We start from the raw sequence: 24916 nt of genomic DNA on the forward strand, positions 1-24916 counted from the left end.
GGGAGACAGATGAAAAGATGTATGAACAGCTTTAACAGTCAGACAAGATGCTAAAAAAGCAGGCAGAAGTTCACTGGCAGCTAAACCAGAAGTCAAAAATATTTGAATTCAAGGTAAAAATGAGGAACGCCTACAAGTTTGAACTATTAGCAGTTATTTTAATCTTCACCTTTTTGAAAAATGTCAATGATCATACGTCATGTTTTCATATACTGTCAATCTCCAAAAAATTGAACTTTTAGTGATTAGAAACAAAAATTATTTTTTACATCATTGAATTCCTGCTTATTCATTCATTTTTGGATCAATTTCTCCAGTAAATCATTTCATATTTCTAGATGACAATTAATTTAAGTTACTTATGATTAAACATTTAGCTTCTATCATCAGAATCAGTTCAGTTCATTTCTCTGCTTTATCTCTCTTAGGAATTTTCAACACTTGTTTACTTTCATTCTCTTGAACTCCTGTGATTCCTCTCATTATCCACCTTTTTCATTTATTTATTTACCCAAATCATATTCTTAAAAAGTTATTAGCTTTATTTTTCAGGTTGCATTATTGAATTCATTTATGTTTCACCATTTTGAAAGGAGATTCCTAAAATAATTGCATTTTATTTAATAATTATTTGGTTATATAAAGCAGTATTTCATTTTTTTGTTTCCAAGTTACTTCAAAGCCTCAGCATTCCAGCTAACTGATTGGAAAGCAATAGTATTAGACATTTTAGTACTTATGCCAGACAAAAGCAATGAAATCAAGAGTAAACTTTGTCCCAGAGAGCTGTGGAAGCTCAAACATCGAGCATGTTCAAGATAGAAATCAACAGGTTTCTAGAGATCAATGATACTAACTCTGGTTCCTTCACCTCAGATGTGGCCAAACTTGCTAAGTTTCTCCAGCACGTTTAGGTTTTAGCTTTCATTGCTTTTTAATATTTTATTCTTTCATGGGCCATAGCCATCACTAGCAAGGCCAACAGTTATTGTCCATCTTTAACTATCCTTGAGATAGTGCTAATGAGCAGGGTTCTTGAACCACACCAGTCCATTTGCTGTGGGAACATATGTAGTGCACCTGAGAAGGGAACTCCAGGATGTTTATCCTGCGATAGTGAAAGAGCGGCAAAATAGCTCCCAAGTCAGGGTGGTGTGTACCTTGGAGGGAAACTTGTGGCATTCCCTGCATTTAACACTGTCATCCTTTCATGCATTTGAGAGCTGGATGGTGTTGTCAAAGGAGCCTTAATGAGATGTACTACAAAGCACATTGTAGATGCTGCAAACCGTAGCAATGTGCATTAGCAGTGAAATAAATGAATGTTTAAGTTGGTGAATGAGCCACTGATCAAGCAACTTGCTTAGTCTTGGATGGTGTCAAGTTTCTCGAGTGTTGTTGGGGTTGCACGCATCCAGACAAACGAAGAGCATTGCACCCTACTCCTGACTTGTACCTTGTAGATGGTGGAAATACTTTGGCAAGCAATATTGAGTTAGCTGCCTCACATTTACCAGCTTGTGACCTGCTCTTGGAGCCACAGCATTTATAAAATTAGTCCAGTTCAGCTTCTTGTTAATGGATGTTGGTAACAGGGCTGAGATGGTTAAATCTTCCCTATTTGGAAAGTGTTATTTAAGGGCACGTGTATGATGAAAATACTATTTGAGACTTCAATTAACAGTTCAAATCTTTATGTTGTCCAGGTCTTGCTGCATATTGGAACATAGTGTTTCAGTGTCTGAGGAATTGTGAATGCCACTGAACATTGTGAAATCAATAGCAAATATTCCTCATTCTGAATTTATGATGGAAGGAAGGTAATTGATGAAATCTCTGTAAATGATTGGGTTTAGAGCTATTCTGCAATATTTTACCAACAGACGGAAATTTTTTTTGGCATCATATGAAAAGCTTCTGCCAGATCCAGCATTTCAAGTCTCATTCAGGCATTTCATGAAGGCCAAAATATCTGATGGATCAAGTTAGAAGTAAATTACCTAAAGCAAGGCTATTCAGATTGCTATGTGGTTGGCTTGGAAGATGCCAAGTTCTTTTACCATACCCAGGAGGAAATCCAGCATGAAACTACAAGAGAATTACTGACAAATGGGTTGAAGAACTGAAGTGACAGTTGACAGAACATAAAAAACAGGTCAAATTTGGACTGATACAAAATATTATAGAAATTGAAATAGAGAACATAAAGGAGCTCAAGCCCAAATTTCAGCTCTGCAGTGTAATTTCACAAACTGTATGATGAACAGTGGTCTATTCTGTAAGTTTCAAACATTTTCCTGTTGAACTGGCCGAAATGTGTTTATTTCAAGTACAAGCATATTTCATGACAATAAAAATCAACATGAATTCTTTTGATGAGCTGCACGATAATGTACTGTGCAGCTCAATGGATTCCAGTTCTCACTTTGCTAAAAGTGCCAATATGGTATGAATCATCATTACAGAGCAGGATTAATATTAAGGCTTTGGTAGAATCACCCTTGTTGTCATTTATTTGCAAGTGTTAAATGGAAGTGTATCATGTTTAAAGGGAACCAGAGATCACTAGCAAATGCTTGTAATATAAATTTAAACATGGACAGAAGACATATTTATATTATAATTAATTCCCTGAGTAAAAAGATGTTATGGGATAAAAATCTACAAAAGCTGAAGTAACCGCTTCCATCGACCCATAGAATGCCAGCTAGAAACTCTGCCTTGCGCGACTTATTATAGTGAAGAACAGATTAAAGATATTGATTCCAGCCTGGAGATAGGACTCAGTATGAGAACAGAGGTAAGCAGCACAAGCAGGTTGCTAAACTATTGATCCTCTCTGACAGGAAACCAGCACTACAAAAATGAAGGTCAGCACACTTTTATCCAAGAAATGCTAACTGCTGGAGTGCTCAGTGGGGTGTACTCTGATAAGTGTGACTTGCCCCAACTCCAGGCTAAAAAAATCCACAAGCCATCATGTAATTATTGCTTTATAATGCCTGATATTGCGTGTATATAGCAAGTTAAATCTTTGACTTCTCACTGGGCAAGCAAACAGAAGTGACCAAGGATGACATGATTAGTCAAAACTGATTATTCTACTTTCACCAGTGGGTTGCAATGTCACAAACTGCATCTGGTTTCACGCATCTATTTAATCTGATTCACACCTTTTTGTGCAAATGTGCCTAGAATATAATTGTTTCAGCTAATATAATCTTCTCGCTAATAAAATAGCATTTCTGTATTTATACAGGAACAAAGAGCATTATCTGTACAGAACCTAGTACTTCTTAAAACTCTCCTTCAGACTAGTAAATTTGAAAATAATTCAAATTAGCAGGGAAACAGCTCATCGCAGAATTAGGATGCCTTAAGGAATGAAATTTCTTTAATCTGACTTAATGAAATTTATATGGGATTCCATTCTGATCCTGCCAAGAGAAATTTATGCCAAAATTTCCTTACAAAATAATTATCATATGTCCAAATGTAGCAACCAGCACACAAGTGGAAATCAGTGTAAACTTTCAGGGCTTGATGAAAATAAGAACATTCGACAGTTACCTGTTTTTATTAAGTCCCTCTTCATATCACTAATGTAAATACCATAAACAATTGCATATATTTATACATAATCATGGGCTGGAATTTGAGAGTGTGGGTAACATCGCTGAGTAAATCTGGAGTAATAAAGGTACAAATCCACTCTAACATCACAATTGCATTGAAATCTTCCAAGAAATACTTAGCTACTGGCTAAGCATCAATCAGATTTTAACATACTTATCCAATCCAATATTTAAAGAAATTTAAAAATGTTCACATTTCAATTGGCTTGATAGACTAATTAAGCAAGGTTAATCAGAAAAACCTGCGAAAACAACACATCTACAGTAAAAGGTGCACATTATTGTGTATTCAATAACACACTGACATGGTCATTAGTACTGTGTTCTGGACACAATAATTTAAATTTTAACTTGCAAGTATATATGGGTTTGGCTATAGTAAGAAAGTTAAAATCAGCATAGCAGGGATTTTGCTTCAACATACCAGCCTCTGTATTTAAACCTTATCACATTAGGCTAAGTAGAAGAAAATGTTTCACGGTAGGTGGTTTGCCCAGTACACTCTATGAATTGTTTAATTACTGTAAAATAAATATGGTGCTTACTATTTAACCATAGTTCCATAGATTTCTCTGAGTTCATGGAAGTGATCAGATTTGACCAGAGGGTAGGTTTTCTTCACTAGCATTTCAAACATCAAACACACAAATCAAGTCATTTTTTGTGTTTACAACAGTAATACGTAGTATGAGTTTAAATATAGGTCACATCGTTTGTTGCATTCACTGAATGGCTACTTCCATTATGTACTGAGGAAAAATAGTGACGACAGATGATAAATGAGTAGAAAGACACCACTTTGCTTGCTCAGGCCTCATTTTTTGAATTCCACTATTCATTGCATACTTATTAAGATAGTCAAAAATCAATAGGCCAAAACCAGAAGTTTACTATCCCTAAATATTGTTCAATCTTAATCATATCCATTACTTGACAATCTCATTTCTCAGATTGGTTCTTTCTTTGGATATCTCTTTAACTCTTTTACCAAACATGACAATTAATAGGAAATACATTCACTTATTATTGTTATTCACCGGGATGCAATGAGAGCAAAATTGTTTAATTTGTTTTAAAAAAATGGAGGTTAGTACAGGAAAATGATGTGGAGTAGAAGATTTCACTATCATCAAAGAGATCAAAGAGCTGACTGGCTTGCTCATGTTCCTATTTCCTGTGTTCTTACATATGGAATTTGCACAGAAAATGTACAAGATCATTTTTCAACTGGAAAATACTTGGAGAACATTTTCTTAATGATTCACATTCCATAACTTTCAGTAAATATCAAAAGAAACAAATATCTTACCATACGAAAAAATGTTTTATAATCAGAGACAATTTCATTAAAATTGTAAAAATACAATTCCAAGTTCATCTAGATTAGTGAGTACAAACAGAAAATCTAGTCCATTACTTTGCTTTTAGAGACTTCCTGCTACAGAGGGGGCAGATAATCTATTGTCCATCCTTCATCAGCGCTTTAGTTTTGCTTACTGGCTTGCAGTGGGACAACAGCAACCAATTAATGGTGATTAATCTGATGCCTCCTCACCTTATATGTGGAAAGGGTTCTGACATTTAGCCCGACAGCTTATCTCACTAAAATGTGTGAATCAATCTGTCTTTTTCCATGCCTAGACAACATTTGGTCCATCACAGTACTGCGGCACCTCATTCAGTACTTTTCACACCAACATAACAGATTTAATGAGTTCTTTCTTCTTGTATATTTCCCTGTCATAGTTCATATAAATAAGTATCTTTGTAACCATTCCTGTACACGCACTGCGATTTTTTTCCCTGTAGAGTGATGCAATACTGCAAGTTGCTGGTAACAAAAATATATTTTCAATGTAGGACATTTAACATTAAATGCACACAGCAAATAGTATATGCAAATTTATGGCAAGTAGATTATTTAGTTAATAGGAAATGATTATACATATGGAAACAGTATTTGTATTCTAGTTTTTCTGCAGAACTGACTGTAGAATTCAGTGCTTTCTGATGGCTAATGCCAAATGTCGCACCTGCTTTTCTATGATAATAGCTCAGATGCTTGAGTTTGCCACTGGGGATCAAACCTCAAGTCTTTGGTTCAGGAACAAAAGGAGGTGCATTCCCCGATGGACCTTGCTCTTGGATGGCAGCGTACAATAAATGCCGCGCAGCAGACTGTGACAGCATGTGGTTGCACTTGTGTCTGCTGTGGGACCTGTAGCAGGAATTTCCAAATGCTATCACCCCTACACCAGCTTCATTCTAATTTTGATCTTTATATTGTGGGTTAGGAGAAGGAACGCACAAAATTTTAAGAAGTGAAATATAAGTATAGAATGATAGCAGATGTTTTAATTTTAATAATTTATATGAAAAATATGCTATGCCAAAGTAAGTAAACATACTGTTAAGTTTTTTAAATCACCGGTTTATCAACTACCAACATTTGAAATGACTCAACACTTGTTTATCTTTTAATAAGGCCTTTGTTAATTACCAAATCATGTTATACAACAAATTAAAATGAGTGGAAGAACAATGCGAGCTGTCGCATTTCAGACAAGAATTATGCCTTCATTTAAATGTTGGCGAGAACAGAATGTTTTGCAGGAAACTTCACTGAATGCTTTAAACTTCTGAAATACTTTACAGCTTTAATGACCTATTTATGTCAAATTTACTGTAAGCAACATATTTCCTTTTCTAAACAAGTCCTCCACATCAAGTAAATTCAATATAATTCCATTCATTTTAATTCACAAAATACTGAATTCAACAGAATATAACTCCAAACGAGAGTAAAGTCACTACTCGAACAAGTGTTTTGACTTCCAATAAATTGAAATATTTCTCCCCAATGCAAAAAGTACCATTTTAAAAATACAAACATTATAATTGCTGTTGTCTCCAGGAAGAGAGTTTTAATTTCTCTTGTAAGTGCAACTCATCTGTAGGAGAATATATCTACTAGTATTTTAACTGCTAACATTATACACAAAACATGTAAGATTTTTCTAAGGTTTTATGTGTTTTTAGATTATCACAAATATAAATGGTTCAGTCTAAAATGGTTGACTGCACCTCAGTGGGATTTGGACTGTACCTGCAATTTACGGTGGAAAACAACATCTTGCATAAGTAGCTACATGATCCACTTTCAGTATAAATATCAGTGAACACTTAATTAAAAATGCCCATCTTTGAAAGGCTCACATGAACACATGCACAAGCAGGCTAACTAAAACTTTCCAAATTTAAAGAACTGCAAAAGAAGAAAATCACCTCAGTTCTTCACAACTTAACTTAAAAAAAACTGGAATATGTGCATTCAAATACATCCAATATGAAGCTTTATCTTTTGTGTAATTCAATATAAAAGGGTATTTAAACTTTACTGCAACAAGCTTCAGGCAGAAAGATGTGTCTTCTACTTGACCCAAAAGCATTGTGGTGTTTATTATTATAATGGATTAATTGGGATGTATTTCCTTAATACGCTCATTGCAACTGAACAAACAAAATCCTTTCTAAAGCATCCACAGAACTTCATATTACTTCCATTATGATTACACAGGAGTTAAAAGAATGAAATTCAACATGTAGGAAATAATTTATACAGACTTATCTACACTGTGAGCTACTAAACACACACAACACCGGAATTACTTTTACACGAAAATAATATTTAATATAAATTTGTCAAATTGTTTTGGCTACTATAAACTTAAATCTGAAACATCCACAATGTGCTTTACAACACAACCTTTTGGAATTAAGCTTGATTAAAAACAAAAACAGATCTAATTCTCCATAATTTTAACAATGCTAGACACTGTCTTTTTGACCAAATGACTGCAATGCACACCCAAGGCTAAACAAAGAGCAACGAACCTTTAGGTTGCTGTGGCAACATATCCTCTGATATTGTCCTCCACTCAGCTGGAGTATTCACTGCTAGTAGGCATTGTGCCTTATCAGATTTCTTTTGCAACCTGCTGGCTGCAGAGTGCAATCTTTTTCCTCCTACCTCTCTCCAATTGAGATGCAAATTAATCTTCTCTGCTGATTAAATTCTCCTTAATCTGACTGTCAAGTGCAGATGTAATCGGAGTTTACAGTCGAGCAATAAAAGCTGTCAGAATGAGGGAGTGTTTTGTTCACAGACGTATTATGAAAAGGGCAAGATTTGCCATACAGATTTTTAAAATTCAACTTCACTGCATCGACAAGTAATGCAACATGTCAAAAAATGTCCTACGAGTTTACTGTACAGAGATTATTTAATTCTCTGTGCTCAAGTTCTTCCTTAGGATTTTTTGATATGCAAGCTCTGTGAAGCATGTTGCTCCTTCATATAATGCATTGCATCACAGTAAAGAAAGCAGATGTTCAACAATATCTCTGGTGTATGAAACGGTTCAAACATTTTACAACTAAAATAGTATTTATTCTTTCTGTTAACAACGTCAATTTGATAAATCTAATTCATTACTAAGGAACTGAATTTCAGTCAAATCCAGGAATATACATCACAATAACATAAAAACAAAATATGCAGATGCTGGAAATCTTTAACTCTCACAAAGAATGTTGAAGAAACTCAGCAGATCTGACAGCATCTTTATTTCAACATGGCAGCAGTGGAGTAGGCAGTATCCAGAGCCTGGGCTTGTCCACTCAGTCCTTCTGTTTGTCCCCTTTTTCTGTTTTTTTAACATTTTTTAAAATTTACCTTCTGGAGAGAGATCAGGGTCTGCAGCGTGGCAGTGGTTGAAGTATGGAACGGGAATTTGGTGCTCCGCCATAAGGCATCTGTTTAGCCAGGTGGACCAGTAGCACTAGGTAGCATTGTGGCATCGTCGAGGTCTTCAGTGGTTGATGGCGAGGTGGCTGGTGAGTCTGGATGGAAGTCGGCAGCAAGGGATGGGAGTCTAGTGGTGGTGACACAGCAGCACAGAGGACATTGAGCCCAGCATGGGGGAAGAGAAGGAACTTTTGTGGGGAAAGCCAGCGTGAAGTGACTGCAGGTGGAGGACTGCCGGCCCATGGCTAAATGGGCCATGATGTAATGCTGAACTTCTAACTTTATTTTCTTTATTTTTCTACATTTTATTAAGAATTGTAATTTTGAACTTTTATCGTTGCTTTATTTTTCTACGTTGTACCTAATATTTTATGACGAGTTACCTTTGTACCTAAGATAGTGCCGGGAATGGCGACTTTGTACACTTTTCACTATGCCTGTATGTGAGTACATGTGGCAAGAAAGCCCAATTCTAATTCATTTGTACAGAGAACAGAATTAATGTTTCAAATCTGCTATGATTCTTCTTCAACTGTAAAATAAAGATTTCTGAGTTTCACCAGCATTCTGCTTGATTAATATACATTATAAACTATCCTCAATAGACAGACAATTTCAACAATAGTTTCAGTTTCAGTCATTCCGCATGAACACCAATATAAACATTAGTCAATTTAGGAAACATTCCTGCAACACCAGAAGTCTCTTTAAAAATTATAATAGCAGTGACTTGTAGAACATTTGCAGTGAAACTGGCAACTCAAATGTAACTATTTCTTTAAATAATCATCTGACATCATTCTGACTTTCCCATGCCATAACCATCCTGTTCCTTTCGTCCCTCTTGCATCATTCCCATTCCATCCCTTTGTCCCATGCCAATCCCCAGCCCTCTCATCTCCATTGTATATTAGATTACATTACAGCCCAACAAGTCCACACCTACCCGCTGAAGCGCAACCCACCCAGACCCCGACATTTACCCCTTACCTAACACTACGGAAAATTTAGCATGGCCAATTCACCTGACCTGCACATCTTTGGACTGTGGGAGGAAACTGGAGCACCCGGAGCAAACCCACGCAGACACGGGGAGAATGTGCAAACTCCACACAGTCAGTCGCCTGAGGCGGGAATTGAACCTGGGTCTCTGGCGCTGTGAGGCAGCAGTGCTAACCATTGTGCCACCGTGCTGCCCATGTTAAACCTTTTCACCCATACTGTCTAACTCAATATCTTTCATGCTGCTTCCACTACCCTACCCATGCCATTTTCTCTCTCCTGATACTGAACCCATACCATATGATCTCTATCTTAACCCTGACAGTCCCTCTAATCAGGATACCTTTATTATCAGGCCCCCCTCATCTTCAATCCAACAAAATTTCTGCAGTGAAATTAGTACCTCAATTATTGCTGCACTTCCTTAAATACCTATTGGCATTCTAACCTTCCCATGCCAATTCATCTTTCATTACTTTTGCACTGTCCCTTCATATGCCAACACCATCCCCTATTCCATTTCTTCATACAATCTATGTACCTATCCCATTCTATTCTTAGTCCTTCCCATTCTGTCCTGACACTCTCTTCTTGTAGAGCGCTGTGCCTTCTGTGCCAGATTGGTCCGATGCCATATTGGTTGATCAGACACATTGTCCCAAACATTCTGAACAGGAGGTAATAAAATCTTTTCGAAATTTTCAACATTATTGAATGACATCTGCGATGATTAATTTGAGAGATTATGTATATATACATATATCATTCATAAAATATGGATCTAAAAATACTGAATACAGGTGTTGGTTACTTCTGTGAAGTGTTTCTAAAATAAAAGAAAATAGGTCTGGCTTTTCTTAAGAACAGTGACCTCACTCAGTATGTGTCAGAAAACAGGTGATTGGGAATTCCTAGAACACTGATGTAAAATTTTGAACCCTGGTGGTTTATGACAGATAAAGTACCATAATGAAGGCTTTTAGCTAATCCTCAATTTAGAATAATCAAGGACTGATTTTAGCTTAGAAAGTCCAGAGACTGAAAGCTTTTAGAGCAATTTGGAGGAGTCCTGAGGGGGGCAGGAAATAGTCTATATTCTCACCTGAAAAGGTGTTTTAGAATAGATCAGGGAAGACATAGTTACATCAGTGGCAAGTTTTAGTTAGTGCAACTTCCATACCAGGACTGCTTGGTTAGTAATTGCAGGTTATTAAAGCTGAGAAGGTTTAAGCTTTCAGTTTGGTGAGTATTTTTGAAATTGTTAAGAGTTCCTAGATTATGTCCAGGAAAATTTCCTGGAGCAGTATGTGACTGGCCCAACATGAAAGGATGAATTGTTGGACCTGGTACTTGATCTGCTTGGCCCACCTTGCTTCCAAGTGTCAGTGGGGAAACATTTCGGAAACAGTGATCATTATATTGCAAGATGATGATAGAAGAGGACAATAAACAACAGAGAGTGGGAATAATTAACATGAGGAGAGCTTACTTCAATGGAGCTCAAAAAAAAATGCGAGGCTAGATAAACTGGAACAAAATGTTGGAGAGAAAAACTGTGGCTGAATAATAGGCTACCTTCATAGCTTTGGGAACAGTCAGGGAATATTCCTTCAAAAGGAAAAAGGAATGCAAATCCAGAGCTCCTTAGATGGTAAAAGAAATCAAAATTAAAATAAAAAAAGACAAAGTATGCTTTTGACAGGTATCAGGTAGGAAATACAATTCAAATGGTTTGGGTGTCTGGAATGCACTGTTTGGATATGTGGTGGAGGCAAGTTCAATTGAGGCATTCAAGAGGAGATAAAACAATTATTTGAATAGAAAGATTGTGCAAGGGCAGGAGAAAGGCATAAATCACAATGCTTGGTTTATAGCCAGTGCTGAAATGATGGGTTGAATGGCCTCCTTTTATGCTGTAACACCTCAAATTCTACAAATATAAAAATACTCCACAGTTCCCAGAACAGAAACTGGGGCAAACTTGTTAAGTAGAACTTAAAGATTTTATATAGGGGGATAATTTATCTGGATTTCAATTGCAATAAATAGATAAAGTTGTTGAAGCTTGATTTTGCTGGCTGTTTGAAGATTTTCTAAACTATGCTCTTTATCTGGACAGCTTTTTTGTTTTCTATTCAGAAACTTCTGTTCTGATGTTAAATAAACACCCCTGTATCGTGTGACTATGTTTCAGTGACTGACCACTACATTAACCAATTTTTTGAAAAGCATGTATCAAGCCAGGTTTCTCTTGGATCGGAATTGTTCTAGTCATTCCATCCACTGGGATCACAACACTAATGCCGAACCACAAGTTTGCAAACTAGCACACACTGCAGAAATATTACCTGAAGCATAAAAGAAAGTGATCAAAACCTTAAAACGCAGAAACAAAAATTGTTTTACTTATCAGAATACTGTATCTTCCATGTTTCTGCTCCCAAAGTTCTGTACTAAAATGGCGCTGATGTTATTGAGAGACTGCTCACAAAATTCTGTATAACTGGACCTTCCAGACAACAAGCTTCTTGGCTGGAGTGATTATAACACATTTTAAAATCTTCCTGTAACATTTGGACACTGACAATATGTGGGCAATAAATGCTTGTCCAGCCAGCGATACTCACACCTCACGAGCAATGAAAAAATGATGTATTCAGGCATTGCCTACCAAACCAAAACACTTCAGACAGACAAAAACAAAGTACAACATCGAGAAAATCTTTTCTCTTTGTCAACGTTGTCAATAGAGAAGAGAAGTGAACTATCCACAAAAGACTGAACAACACAACAGATTTCAATAATGGTGTCTCGACATTTGAAATTTAAATATTCAATAAGGTGATGTTAAAATCAATGAAAATTGTGATGTCCAAATAATGAAATGATTTAAGTCCAATTTGGCCACTCAATGTGCAATAAAGAATGAGTAAGCACCACATCAATGGCTTCACTCCAAAAACAGCATGCCATTACTTACCAGAAAAGTGAACAAAATAAGTTTAGGGAAATAAACCAAAATTTTCATCAAGACTGTACTGCATTGGAAGAAAAGGATACAAGCTCTGATAGAGGGGTATAAGTGACTTCACAGCTCGGCTGGCATTGATGCCTGTGGCACGAACAAGACTTGGCAGAAGTTTTTCATTCACAATGGCTCCATCAAAAAGAGGACCAAAAAATGGGACCTGAAAAACATTAAACACCTCTAGAGTTATGTCACAATATGTAGTTCAATACTCACAGCAAGAGAATTAAAAGTTAATTGCTAACTGCAACATGAACAATTTCTAACATCCATCAGATTTGTGTTCTGTGAGAATGTACAAAGGCAAGTACAAGCAAGGAAAGGACCAATTGTCTCATTAAGTTCATTCATTCTATATATAATCTACCTATACGATATGCTAGTACATTAATAATGACCGTTGAAAATGAAATCCGTCATATACATGACAGCAGGGGTTTTAAACCATCAAACAAATGTGATATGGCTAAACCCGCAGCGCAATTCATAAAAGCCGAATTTGCATCGTTGTTAACATATTTAAATCAAGCTCCCAGCAGCAAAAGAGTGGTAAGAACAGTCAGATTTATGTCAAAAAACATTACCAAAATTGTTTGAAAATTAGGAGGCAGCACTGATATCTTCAGCCAAACATACATACATACACACATCTATCTGCCATTTACTTTACCTCCCAACTTGACCCTCTTCCAGCAGTTGAGTTGTCCTCCACTCTCAATAGGTTCAAACTCAAAAATGACAATGCACCATTGTGACGCCCGAAATCCCAGCACAGTCATTGCTGTTCAATCAGTAACTCCCTTGTAGCCACCATCCAAAGCATGGAATTTATGAATGAAAAGTAATTGCTGTATCTCCAAAGATTATGCACATTAGAATTGCTCACTACTAGGTTTGAAGATGAGGTGCAGGCATCTAAGATTCAGTCGGAGGCCTTCTGGCTGCCTGAGTGCCTGCCTCTGACATGTCTGAAACTTTTATGGCAGAGAGAGTAGACAGCATAACCATTAGCAAAGGTTCACACCAACTCATGAGGCATTATTACAAGGGACCAAATACTTTAAACAGGTAGATTTTAAGAGGTTTCAATCTCTCTCCTAGCCACCTGAGCTTTGTCTACAGGGCTTCATTCACCTTTCTCATTCTCCCTAATCATTGCTGCTGATATGGACCACAATCTCTACTTGTTCACCCTCCCGGCTTATATAAAAGCTCAATGAGATCCTTGACCTTTGTACCAAAGAGGCAACATGCCATCTTGGGAGGAAATTTGAAGGTGCAGAAGTGCCTGTCTGTACCTCTCACATTTTCATTCTTCCTTCTCCGCAAGTTCAGCTCAGCCAGTCACGTAGACTCAAAGGAACCATTATTTTTACTAATTTTAATTAACAGTTCATTTTAGACGATTAAACTCCATTCCTGTTTTAGATGCTAATCCTAAAGCTGAACATAATAGCATTGTTACAGCTTCAGTACTCCAAATTCTGCCTGAATCTTCCTCATGTTCCCGAAATCTTGATATGTCCTGTGGTCTCATCAAAATTATGGGTTTTTACATGGGAAGGGACCAGCAGGGTCATATTATAACTAACCAAAAAGATTAATGGTAATTTCCTGTGAACAGAATCTGGTCATTCAACAACCCCTCAACATTCCCTCCCAACCCTATTCAGCCATGATCTAATCCAGTAGCATATCTGCATTTTAACTTCACCTGCCTGCCTTACTGCAGTAACTTTTATTCCCCAGGTTGTAGGAAAAATCCAGGTTTTTAAATTTTCATTTCAAAAGTAGTATTTTGGGCTGGTGACAAACCAGATTTTTACTTTGCATTGTACGAAGAAATCCTTTCTAATATGATGCACATGAAAAAAATGGCATTGAATGAATGATGCATGATCACTGACTATATTAAAGGCTGGGATCGACACATTTTTAGGTTTTCAGGGAATTGAGGAACTTGGGCATTGGTCAGAAACTAGAATTCATGCTCAAGTTCAATCATGATTGCGCAGAATGATAGAGTGGGCTCAACAGAACATATGATCTGTGGTTATTCTTGCCCCATCTTAATGGTTGATGTGTGACAGCATTCAACAACTTGGCTCTAAGCTGATATCCAGTCTTTCTGGATTTCCACCCGAGAAAACATTGTCTTGGAACTTTGGAAAAAAAAAAGTCAAAACAACAGCAGTTTAAAAGGGAGAAGAGCAGACAAAGGAAGCACATGGTGTGGACAGTGCAGGAGAGAGAGAGAGAGAGAGAAAGAAAACCTGCACAGTTACGGCCTTTGTTGTTTGAATTCGTGTATCGCTGGACATCGGAGTGCATCTGGGAAAATTAACAAACAGTGAAATTCACAACTAATCTTGGAGGAACTGTTGGGCGAAGTTCACAACACAGAATCAGTTAAGTTAATTGTTGTTTTAGGTCTGTCCTAGAGAGAGGCTGCAGTAGTGGGTACAGTGGATTCTTTCTTGATTATATGTTTTTGGAGATAAGTCTCTTAATTAAATTTAAAATATAAGCCATGGCTATTAATTTAACCTGTGGCAGTGTTTGTAGAGGAATAAGACAGTGTTATTTTCTGGGTCTGCAGATTGTGAAGGAGGAAAAATGGCCTTTACAGTGATATGTACTTCTTGTCAGATGTGGGAGTTTAAAGAGAGTTTAAGGGTTACTGCAGATTATATCTGCCATAAATGCTGTTGGATGCGAATCTTATCAGATCAAGTGGATCAGTTGGGGAGACAAATAGAAGCAATGAGGAATTTGCAACAGCAACAGTATGTGATAGATGGCAGTTATAGAAAGGGGGAAAGTCTCAGATACAGTCACATAGATGGGTTAACTCCAGGAAGGGTAAGAGAGGTAGGCAGGAGTCTTTTGTGGATATACCCATTTCAAAGAGGTATGCTGTTTTGGAAAATGTAGGGGGTGATGGATTCTCAGGGGAACATAGCACAAACAGCCAAGTTTCTGGTATTGAGACTGGCTCTAATGCAACGAGGGGTACGTCGGCTTCCAAGAGATCAATTATGTTGGAGGATTCTGTAGTCAGAGGTACAGACAGACGTTTCTGTGGCCAGCAGAGAAAAAGCAGAATGGTGTGTTGTTTCCTTGGTGCCAGGATCAAGGACGCCTCAGAGAGGGTGCAGAATGTTCTCACGGGGGAGAGAGGCCAGCAAGAGGTCATTGTCCACATTGGAAGGGAAAAGGTTGAGACTCTGAAGGGAGATTACAGAGAGTTAGGTAGAAATTTAAAAAGGAAGTCCTCAAGGGTAGTAATATCTGGATTACTCCCAGTGCTACAAGCTAGTGAGGGCAGGAATAGGAGGATAGAGCAGATGAATGCATGGCTGAGGAGCTGGTGTATGGGAGAAAGATTCACATTTTTGGATCATTGGAATCTCTTTTGAGGTAGAAGTGACCCGTACAAGAAGGACAGAATGCACTGAAATTGGAAGGGGACTAATATACTGGCAGGGTAATTTGCTAGAACTGCTTGGGAGGATTTAAACTAAATGAATATTTTGCATCAGTATTTACTGTGGAAAAGGATATGGAAGATATAGACTGTAGGGAAATAGATGGTGACATCTTGCAAAATGTCCAGATTACAGAGGAGGAAGTGCTGGATGTCTTGAAACGGTTAAAGGTGGATAAATCCCCAGGACCTGATCAGGTGTACCCGAGAACTCTGTGGAAAGCTAGAGAAGTGATTGCTGGGCATCTTGCTGAGATATTTGTATCATCGATAGTCACAGGTGAAGTGCCGGAAGACTGGAGGTTGGCAAACGTGGTGCCACTGTTTAAGAAGGGTGGTAAGGACAAGCCAAGGAACTATAGACCAGTGAGCCTGACCTCGGTGGTGGGCAAGTTGTTGGAGGGAATCCTGAGGGACAGGATGTACGTGTATTTGGAAAGGCAAGGACTGATTAGGGATGGTCAACATGGCTTTGTGAGTGGGTAATCATGTCTCACAAACTTGATTGAGTTTTTTGATGAAGTAACAAAGATGATTGATGAGGGCAGAGCATAGATGTAATCTATATGGACTTCAGTAAGGCGTTCGACAAGGTTCCCCATGGGAGACTGATTAGCAAGGTTAGATCTCATGGAATACAGGGAGAACTAGCCATTTGGATACAGAACTGGCTCAAATGTAGAAGACAGAGGGTGGTGGTGGAGGGTTGTTTTTCAGATTGGAGGCCTGTGATCAGTGGAGTGCCACAAGTATCGGTGCTGGGCCCTTTACTTTTTGTCATTTACATAAATGATTTGGATGCGAGCATAAGAGGTACAGTTAGTAAGTTTGCAGATGACACCAAAATTGGAGGTGTAGTAGACAGCGAAGAGGGTTACCTCAGATTACAACAGGATCTTGGCCAGATGGGCCAATGGGCTGAGAAGTGGCAGATGGAGTTTAATTCAGATAAATGCAAGGTGCTGCATTTTGGGAAAGCAAATCTTAGCAGGACTTATACACTTAATGGTAAGGTCCTAGGGAGTGTTGCTGAACAAAGAGACCTTGGAGTGCAGGTTCATAGCTCCTTGAAAGTGGAGTCACAGGTAGATAGGATAGTGAAGAAGGCGTTTGGTATGCTTTCCTTTATCGGTCAGAGTATTGAGTACAGGTGTTGGGAGGTCATGTTGCGGCTGTACAGGACATTGGTTAGGCCACTGTTGGAATATTGCGTGCAATTCTGGTGTCCTTCCTATCGGAAAGATCTTGTAAATCTTTTCTGAATCCTTTCAAGGATGTTGCCAGGGTTGGAGGATCTGAGCTACAGGGAGAGGCTGAACAGGCTTGGGCTGTTTTCCCTGGGGCGTCGGAGGCTGAGGGGTGACCTTACAGAGGTTTACAAAATTATGAGGGGCATAGATAGGATAAATAGACAAAGTCTTTTCCCTGGCGTTGGGGAGTCGAGAACTAGAGGGCATAGGTTAGGGTGAGAGGGGAAAGATATGAGAGAGACCTAAGGGGCAACTTTTTCATGCAGAGGGTGGTACGTGAATGGAATGAGCTGCCAGAGGATGTGGTTGCGGCTGGTACAATTGCAACATTTAAGAGGCATTTGGATGGGTATATGAATAGGAAGGGTTTGGAGGGATGTGGGCTGAGTGCTGGCAGGTGGGACTAGATTGGGTTGGGATATCTGGTCGCATGGACGGGTTGGACCAAAGGGTCTGTTTCCATGTTGTACATCTCTATGACTCTAAAATAATTTCTATCAATTGTATCAATTCCTTTAATCATCTTAAACATCTCAGTTAAATAGTCCTTTAACCTTCTATACTCAAGTGAATGCAATCCCAGTCAATGCAATCTGTCCTCATAATTTAATCCCTTCTGCCAAGTATCATTCTGGTCAATCAATGCTCATCTATCCTTCCTTACATGCAGTGCACAAAATGGAGTGCAGTGCTCTGCATAACAAGAGCTAAGAGCTTCCTTTAGCATGAACACAACTTCTACCTTTTTGTATTCAGCCACTTTGAGATAATATTTTTGCACCTACCCAGTAATGATTTCTATTCTTGTAATTCTAAATCTCTGTCCTAGCTTCACGCCATTTGGTAAATAATCTGACCTACCTTCCTTTAGTATAATACGAAAGACATCCCACAATTCCAAAGTCATTTGCCACTGTTTTCTCTATTAATGTAATCATTTGTGCCCTTTTGCACCTTTCAATTTCCAACTATGCTTTTTCGGCACCAACTAAATCGGAGTCATCAGCAAATCTGGATATAGGGCTCCCTGGTCCTTTATCCAAGTCATTTATAAATACTTGAAAAACTGAGATCCCAGTACTGATCCTCAGGGAACACCAATAAGCACATCCTATCAGTTGGGAGCACATACCAATTATACTTGTCCTCTGTTTGAAATCTCCTAATCCATTTTCTATCTCCCTCCTGGTCTCAATTTTGTCTTATCCCTTATGTGGAACCTAGCTGAATATTTTCTAGATAATGTTCATAGACACTCCTTTATTCACCATTTGATACTTTTTCAAAAATATTAAGCTAGGTCTGTTCGACATGGCTTACTCATTTTAAATCCAGTCTGGCTCTTTATGTCTCATTCACATTAACCCAACTATTCAAACTTTTCACCTTAAATTCTAATAACTTGCCTGTAACTGATGCAAGATGAACAGTCACATAACTTCTTCTATTTCTTTTACCTCACTTGTAGCCTAATGATATGCATTTTCCCAATCACAAGAGCGTAATTCTTGAACTGGAGTTTTCAAAGGCATGACTGGAGCATTCGAATTTCCTTTCTACTTCTTTTAATATCCTAGGATGGCATCCATTAGACAATGGAGAGAATTTTGTTCCTTTTATTCTCTGCAGTCTTGGGCTACTTCAACGTATGCTTGCTTGGTCTCCCTTTGCAAATTTGAAGGAAATCAAAACATTTTTGCCTGTGCCCTAACTCAGACTGCATTTGACTCATGTTCACTAACCTAAACTGGCTCAAAGGCAAGTAAGCCTTGATTTTAACATGCTTATTTTTGTTTTCAAATTCGTCATGTTCTTGCCTATCCACATGTCTATAATCTCCTCCAGTTCCAACACTGGGATATCAAAGTTCTTTTTTTTTGGTATCTTCAGCATTGCTAATTTAAATTGCCCTCTCGGATTTCATCTCCAAATTTTTCTGCCTGTCTTACTTCCTTCCTTTAAGACACTAAAAAGTTATCCCTCCGATTTAGCTTTTGGCCATCTGAGATGTTAATTTCTGTGGCTTGGTGTCACATTTTGTTTTATAATGGTTCTGTGAAATGCCTTGAGATTTGTAATACTAAAAATGTTGAGTTATTGGATAGTCCTTTTTATTTCTCGAATACCTTTTGTTTTAAAGTTTAAGCCCCTCCTTAAAGTGCACTTTTACATTTCTCTGCCACTTTATCCTACTCTCCTTACTTTAAACAACAGTGTCATATGCTTTTGTCTTTAAGGGCCCACTTACCTCTTTGCCATCCTCTTTCTCTAAATATACCCGTAAAAACCTCCAGTGTGATCTTTGCTATTCATAATTTTTTCATGTATTTCCTTTACCAACTCACGCTAATTTTCTTTCACCAGTGCAATTGAAAAAGCTTTTACTTTTCATTTTATATTATCATCCACTAATGAAAACATTTAATCTTTTTTGACTGTATTGTGGTACTATGGCAACCTCTGCTCTAGAATGAATGTATAGCTGGAGATTGCTTCTTGAATACCTGATCAGAACTTGAAGAACGTACTTAGTTGAGGTTTTTAAAAGCTGTATGCAACTTTCTTAATCTGAAAGAGAACTGAGAAATCCTTTAAAGGAGGTTGCGTCTCACTGCCTGAGCTGAGCTTGACTCTGCGAGGAGCATAACTTCGCTGCAATGTTAAACTAGCTTCACGAGTACTCATGTTTGTGCTTTCAATATGTTTAAAAGTTTTATTACTGGGAAAGGAACTCTGCAAGTCTGTAAACTTTTGCCTGGATGGAAGAAGTCCAATCTGAGCAAGGCAATATGAATAAGATATTGTTTGATACCGGAGCTTCAGAACAATAGCTGCAGTATAAATGCATTCTCAGTCTCAATGATTTTGAAGCAAATTGTTTTGTGTTCATGCCATAATATTGCAAATCTTCCCTGATTTCCTTCAATCATAGCTGTTTTCCAACATGAGTGAACTGTGCTGTTTTAACTGAAAATTTCCTGGAGTACAAGATGAAAACAAAACTAAGATAGTAGACAAAGTATCAAGGTGGCATTGGAAAAATATTTCATATGCATTTTATCACACAAGGGTGCAAGAGCTGATTTCGCTATGTACGTAACTGGTGGGAACAGAGTTAGGACAGAGAGAAGCAAAGTGACAGAAATACTTTTCAAAGAAGCAGCAAATTGTGCAACAGTTGTTTTATTTGGCATAATTAACCATCCAGTGCAATAAAATGAAAGTAATGCAAGGAGAGTCTACCAACAAACATCAGTATTTGAAGCCACAAAATTTTCCAGCTCGACCTGGATGTACAGGAAACAAATGAATTCCACCTATTTATTCTTCTGTCTTGCAATTACTACTGGATGACTGCGACAGTCATTAAATAAGCAGACAAAAGGAATTTAAAAAAAATCTTTTACCCAGGGAATTTATCTAATTAGAGTTGGCAACACATTTCAACAAGAATTCAGTTTTGTCCAACATCTGCATCTGACAGCTGTCTTTCCAAGCAGCTCTTGTCAATATAATTCTGGCAGATTGTGACCTGAATATCTTGATGGAAACAAGCAAATTTAGTTCAAATTAAAATACATGCCTAAAATAAAACAAACCTTTCTTGCAAGATTCTATTTTGCATTTTCTACCAAGTAGTTTTACAGTCGTCTTTAGACATAAGTGCATAACATTCATAGTAAGTAGGTTTTAAGGTTTCAGTTTATTCTCAAACTTCTTGAAGAATACATTACTATGATTACTGTATGGCATCAACAGAACTAGTGGAATTGGACAACGTACTTTAGTTCAGATGACAAAACCTAAGGTCACTTTTTGAATAGAACAAAGCTAACTCTACACACGCACCTATTTTCCTTCCATTAAACACAAAATTGCATGCTGTTTTTGCTGAGAATAGATTTGAGCCCAGTTCTTCTGCATCAACTAATGGCAGTTCTCCCTGCCAACTTTAGACAGCAATATTATTTCCAGTCAATGGCAGTTTTTTTTTGGATTTATTACTTCAATAATTTAAAAAATGACTGAAAAAGTGGAATTTTGAAACAGGAATGAAATCATTGATGAATTTAAGAATGGATAATATTGTAACATGGGTAATAAAATAGAACCTGAATTAAATAACTGAAAGGGACATATACATTGATGATAAATTAAATGGAAATTTATTTTTAAAGATTTGATATTATTTTACCTTTATATCTGGAAATATTTGCAAAACAAGACTGTGAAAGCATAAAATTTGACACCAAAAGGATGAGAATTAGTTTTATTCAATTAGATGCAAGCTGAATGGACCTATGTCCTGGGGTACCCGTGCTATGTCCCTAGTATTTTTAGATAATTGAACCTATAAAATGCTGTGTCCCATTCTGCAGGCAGCTCTTGCTATCATTATTTTCAGTAGCTTCCAGACATCTGTGACATGTGGAAACTTATGCATTGAAAATCTTTCTATTTTTCCCAAGTAAGGCATTATTCGAGGAAAGGTTATGTTGTGGTTCATGATAATTGTATCACTTAATTAATGAAGACAAAAAAATTCAAACAGCACACCTCAAGAGAGCAAAAATAGCACATACTTCAAACAAAAGTGAAAGCTATTCAATTAGAAAACTCTCCTATGCTAATAACCTCAATTTAAAAAAGATATTTCAATTTAACATTTGTCCACACGTCTTGTGTGTCAACTAACATGAGTTAACAAATAAGCAGCATATTTGAAACCATGTCCACAAGTATGCTTGTTTCCATGGATTCTGTAACCTGATAAAAGAAGTAATTTGATTAAGAAATGCAATTTAAATGGCAGAGTCCACAAGAACTACAATATCCATCATTCCTAACCAGTTCCTTCCTTTCAACTTGCTGTCAGTCTAGGTTAAATCTCAACACATAGACCGCAGAAATATTTGTGAAAAATTATAACAGAGTGAAGTTCTTTTTTCAATTTCTTTCGGGAATACAAAGGACACATTTTATCTCCAGTATCTTACAGCATCTTCCACATCGGAGTTAACATCTTACTCTGGGTAACCCAGAGAAGGAAGAAAACCTCTTCTGGTTAATGCAAAATATGACAAGATCTTGAATCTGGCCATATTAGACACTTGAAGCTTGCTTATTGATTTAAGCTAATTTAAAGGAACATTGTTGAAGGTAGACTGTTAGTTGCGTAGTTTAGAAGTGGTTTTCCTCATTCTTCATATAAAATTCTGATCTAGGTCTACTTTGTGCAAGTAAGAATTCTGGTGTATGTCGGTAGTTCGGAAAATAGCTGGTATATTGCTCCTCGGAAAGTATATTAGATGGGATTCAAAAAGTATTACAGCACTAAAATGGTGAGCTCTCAAATTTCTTAGTGCCAATCTTCAAGTTTTATCTTATTTCCATAATTAGGTCTTTAGGGAGTTGGTTAGCTCAGGTAGGTGAACAGCCAGTTTGAGAAGCAGAGTGATCCTGACAGTGTGGGTTCAGTTCCCACACCAGCTGAGGTTACTATGAAGAACTCCCATTCTCAACCTCTGCCTCTGCCTGAAGCTTGGGACCCTCAGGTTAAATCGCCCCAGGTCATATCTGTCTAATGAGACCAGCCCTACGATCTGGTAGGACAACTGCGACTTTACTTCTGTCTATTTTTTTGTTAAAATCAGATCTTTGAAGATCATAAATTTTTCTAAATAGTTTTCAGCATTTGTTTAAATACTTTTCCAGCAGGAAGATGTTTTGCTCTTATACAGCAGCAACTGACAGAAGGGGAAAGCTTTAAAATGTCATTGTGCTACTAAGATCAAATATAGTATTTTAGTCTTGCATATTAAATAGTCTCGAGTTACTCAACACCAATTTTTCTCAAACAAAGAATTTTAATCATGTGGCTCATACTTCAGGAGATTCAAGAAGAAGAAATTGGAACTGGCATGAAGTGTCTACTTCTGATGCCTAGAGCAAAGGGCTAAATATGCAAACATAGTTTAATTATGAAATCTCTGAACCCAATAACAGGCCTAGAATTATATTCCTTGTGCAGAAAACTTGATTGACATTAAGAATTAATCAATTGTCAGAAACTGGATTCCTGCTTTACACAATTTTTGAGGAAAACAAATGCTTATGCTATTGTTAACTTCAATCCAGAGGAAGAAATCTTGAGTTAATCTGATTTTTCCTGATGGCCCCAGTTTTCTAGTGGATGTGTTGAGAACAGTTGAAAGCCAACCCTGCATGCTATTTGGCCTTGACCATACAATTTATTGTTGCTTCAGGCTTTCTGGATTGCTCAAGCTGCTGGAACATCAATTTCTTGGATCTCCAAAAGAATTTGGCAGAACATGCACAGCACAAAATACAGTAAAATGCAGCAGAGGCCTTAGCTGTGGCCATCTGTCACACGAATTGATGCAGACTTTTGAGCCAGAAATGGATACACATTGGGAAAGCACAGAAAACATGATTTGTAAGTACAACATTGAAAATAATTTTCAAGACCACAATCAATTGTTATGGTGGTATGGCTAGAGAAATGACTTATCCCACTTTTGAAATCTAATATAGATAATGAGGAGAAAAAAAAAAATGAAGATGCACCTTATACAGATACTTTATTAGGATGAAAGGTAGAGATATTTCCAATTATTTAATGAATGCAATTAAAACAAAAATGAAAGCTGCATTTCCCACAGAGCTTACAATGAATTAAAGGGCTTCAATGTCTGGAAGCAAAATAATTAGCATGACTTTTACTGGAATCCATGTGATACTTCACATTTTTCCTGCACAGCCATTCTCAAAACTGTCTCATATTATAATTCCTAGCACATTATTGAACAAATCATGTATAGCTTAAGAATTATGGGTCCCCATTATGTTAAAGGATAAAATGATATAGTAAATGAATTTTGTTCAGTTAAATAATCCCGCACCTGCTAATCTATTATCCGTTATTCCAACGTGTCGATCTCTGGACGTAGAGTGCCCCATAAGACAGTTTTGCTGCAGATCCCCGATTGAACAGTTTGAAATTGCTGCTAAAATCACTGCAGCAAGATGTCATTTTCAAAATTCAAATCCAACTCTTACAAGTAGCCAATAAATACTTGCATGCTACTTCATCAAATATCTTATCCACATTCAGTGTTCAAATGTGGGTCATGTTTTTCTTTAATAAATTAAGATAAAAGACAAATTCTTGTATTTGTAGTACCACCTCTGTAAAAAAAAAAGTCAAGATCTTGATGGAACAGACTGCCCTCAATACAATTCAAAGTTTTCCCTCGCAATCATTAGTTATCTAAATTCATTTAAATCTTTATCATCAAAATCTTTGGGAATATTCAACTACTGACCCCTCAACTTTTGAAAAGTACAATTATACCCATTCCATCACAAAGACGATCTGCTTTCACCTTTGTAACATAACACCTCTCTGACCATGCAGCTATCCATTTTCTACTGGCATTCTCACCTACGCTTTTGCTACCTCTTGATTAAATTATTTTAATGTTTGCCTGAAAGATCTCCCATCATCTAAAAACTTAAACACATTCAAAATTCATTACTTGCAACAAGCCATACCACTGTATTCCAACTTGCACTTGTTCCAATCCCTAAAAATTGGATCAAAATTAGTTGTCCTCCTCATCTCTGTAACCTTCTGCAGCCCGTGAACCCACCAAGAATGCTAGGTTCTTCCAACCACGGTCTCTT

General features: G+C 37.3%; 1 protein-coding gene across 5 annotated transcripts in view; it reads right to left on the reverse strand.

Annotated features, from left to right (window-relative positions):
• ralgapa2 (Ral GTPase activating protein catalytic subunit alpha 2) overlaps nucleotides 1-24916 on the reverse strand; it is a 564918-nt gene that overhangs the window by 171894 nt on the left and 368108 nt on the right. For all 5 annotated transcript variants that reach the window (XM_072581416.1, XM_072581412.1, XM_072581414.1 and 2 more), the window contains one exon: nucleotides 12505-12632. In XM_072581416.1, the coding sequence (XP_072437517.1) occupies nucleotides 12505-12632 (128 nt within the window). The remainder of the gene's footprint in view (nucleotides 1-12504; nucleotides 12633-24916) is intronic.

The sequence above is a fragment of the Chiloscyllium punctatum genome, chromosome 11, assembly GCF_047496795.1.
Source record: "Chiloscyllium punctatum isolate Juve2018m chromosome 11, sChiPun1.3, whole genome shotgun sequence".
NCBI lineage: Eukaryota > Metazoa > Chordata > Chondrichthyes > Orectolobiformes > Hemiscylliidae > Chiloscyllium > Chiloscyllium punctatum.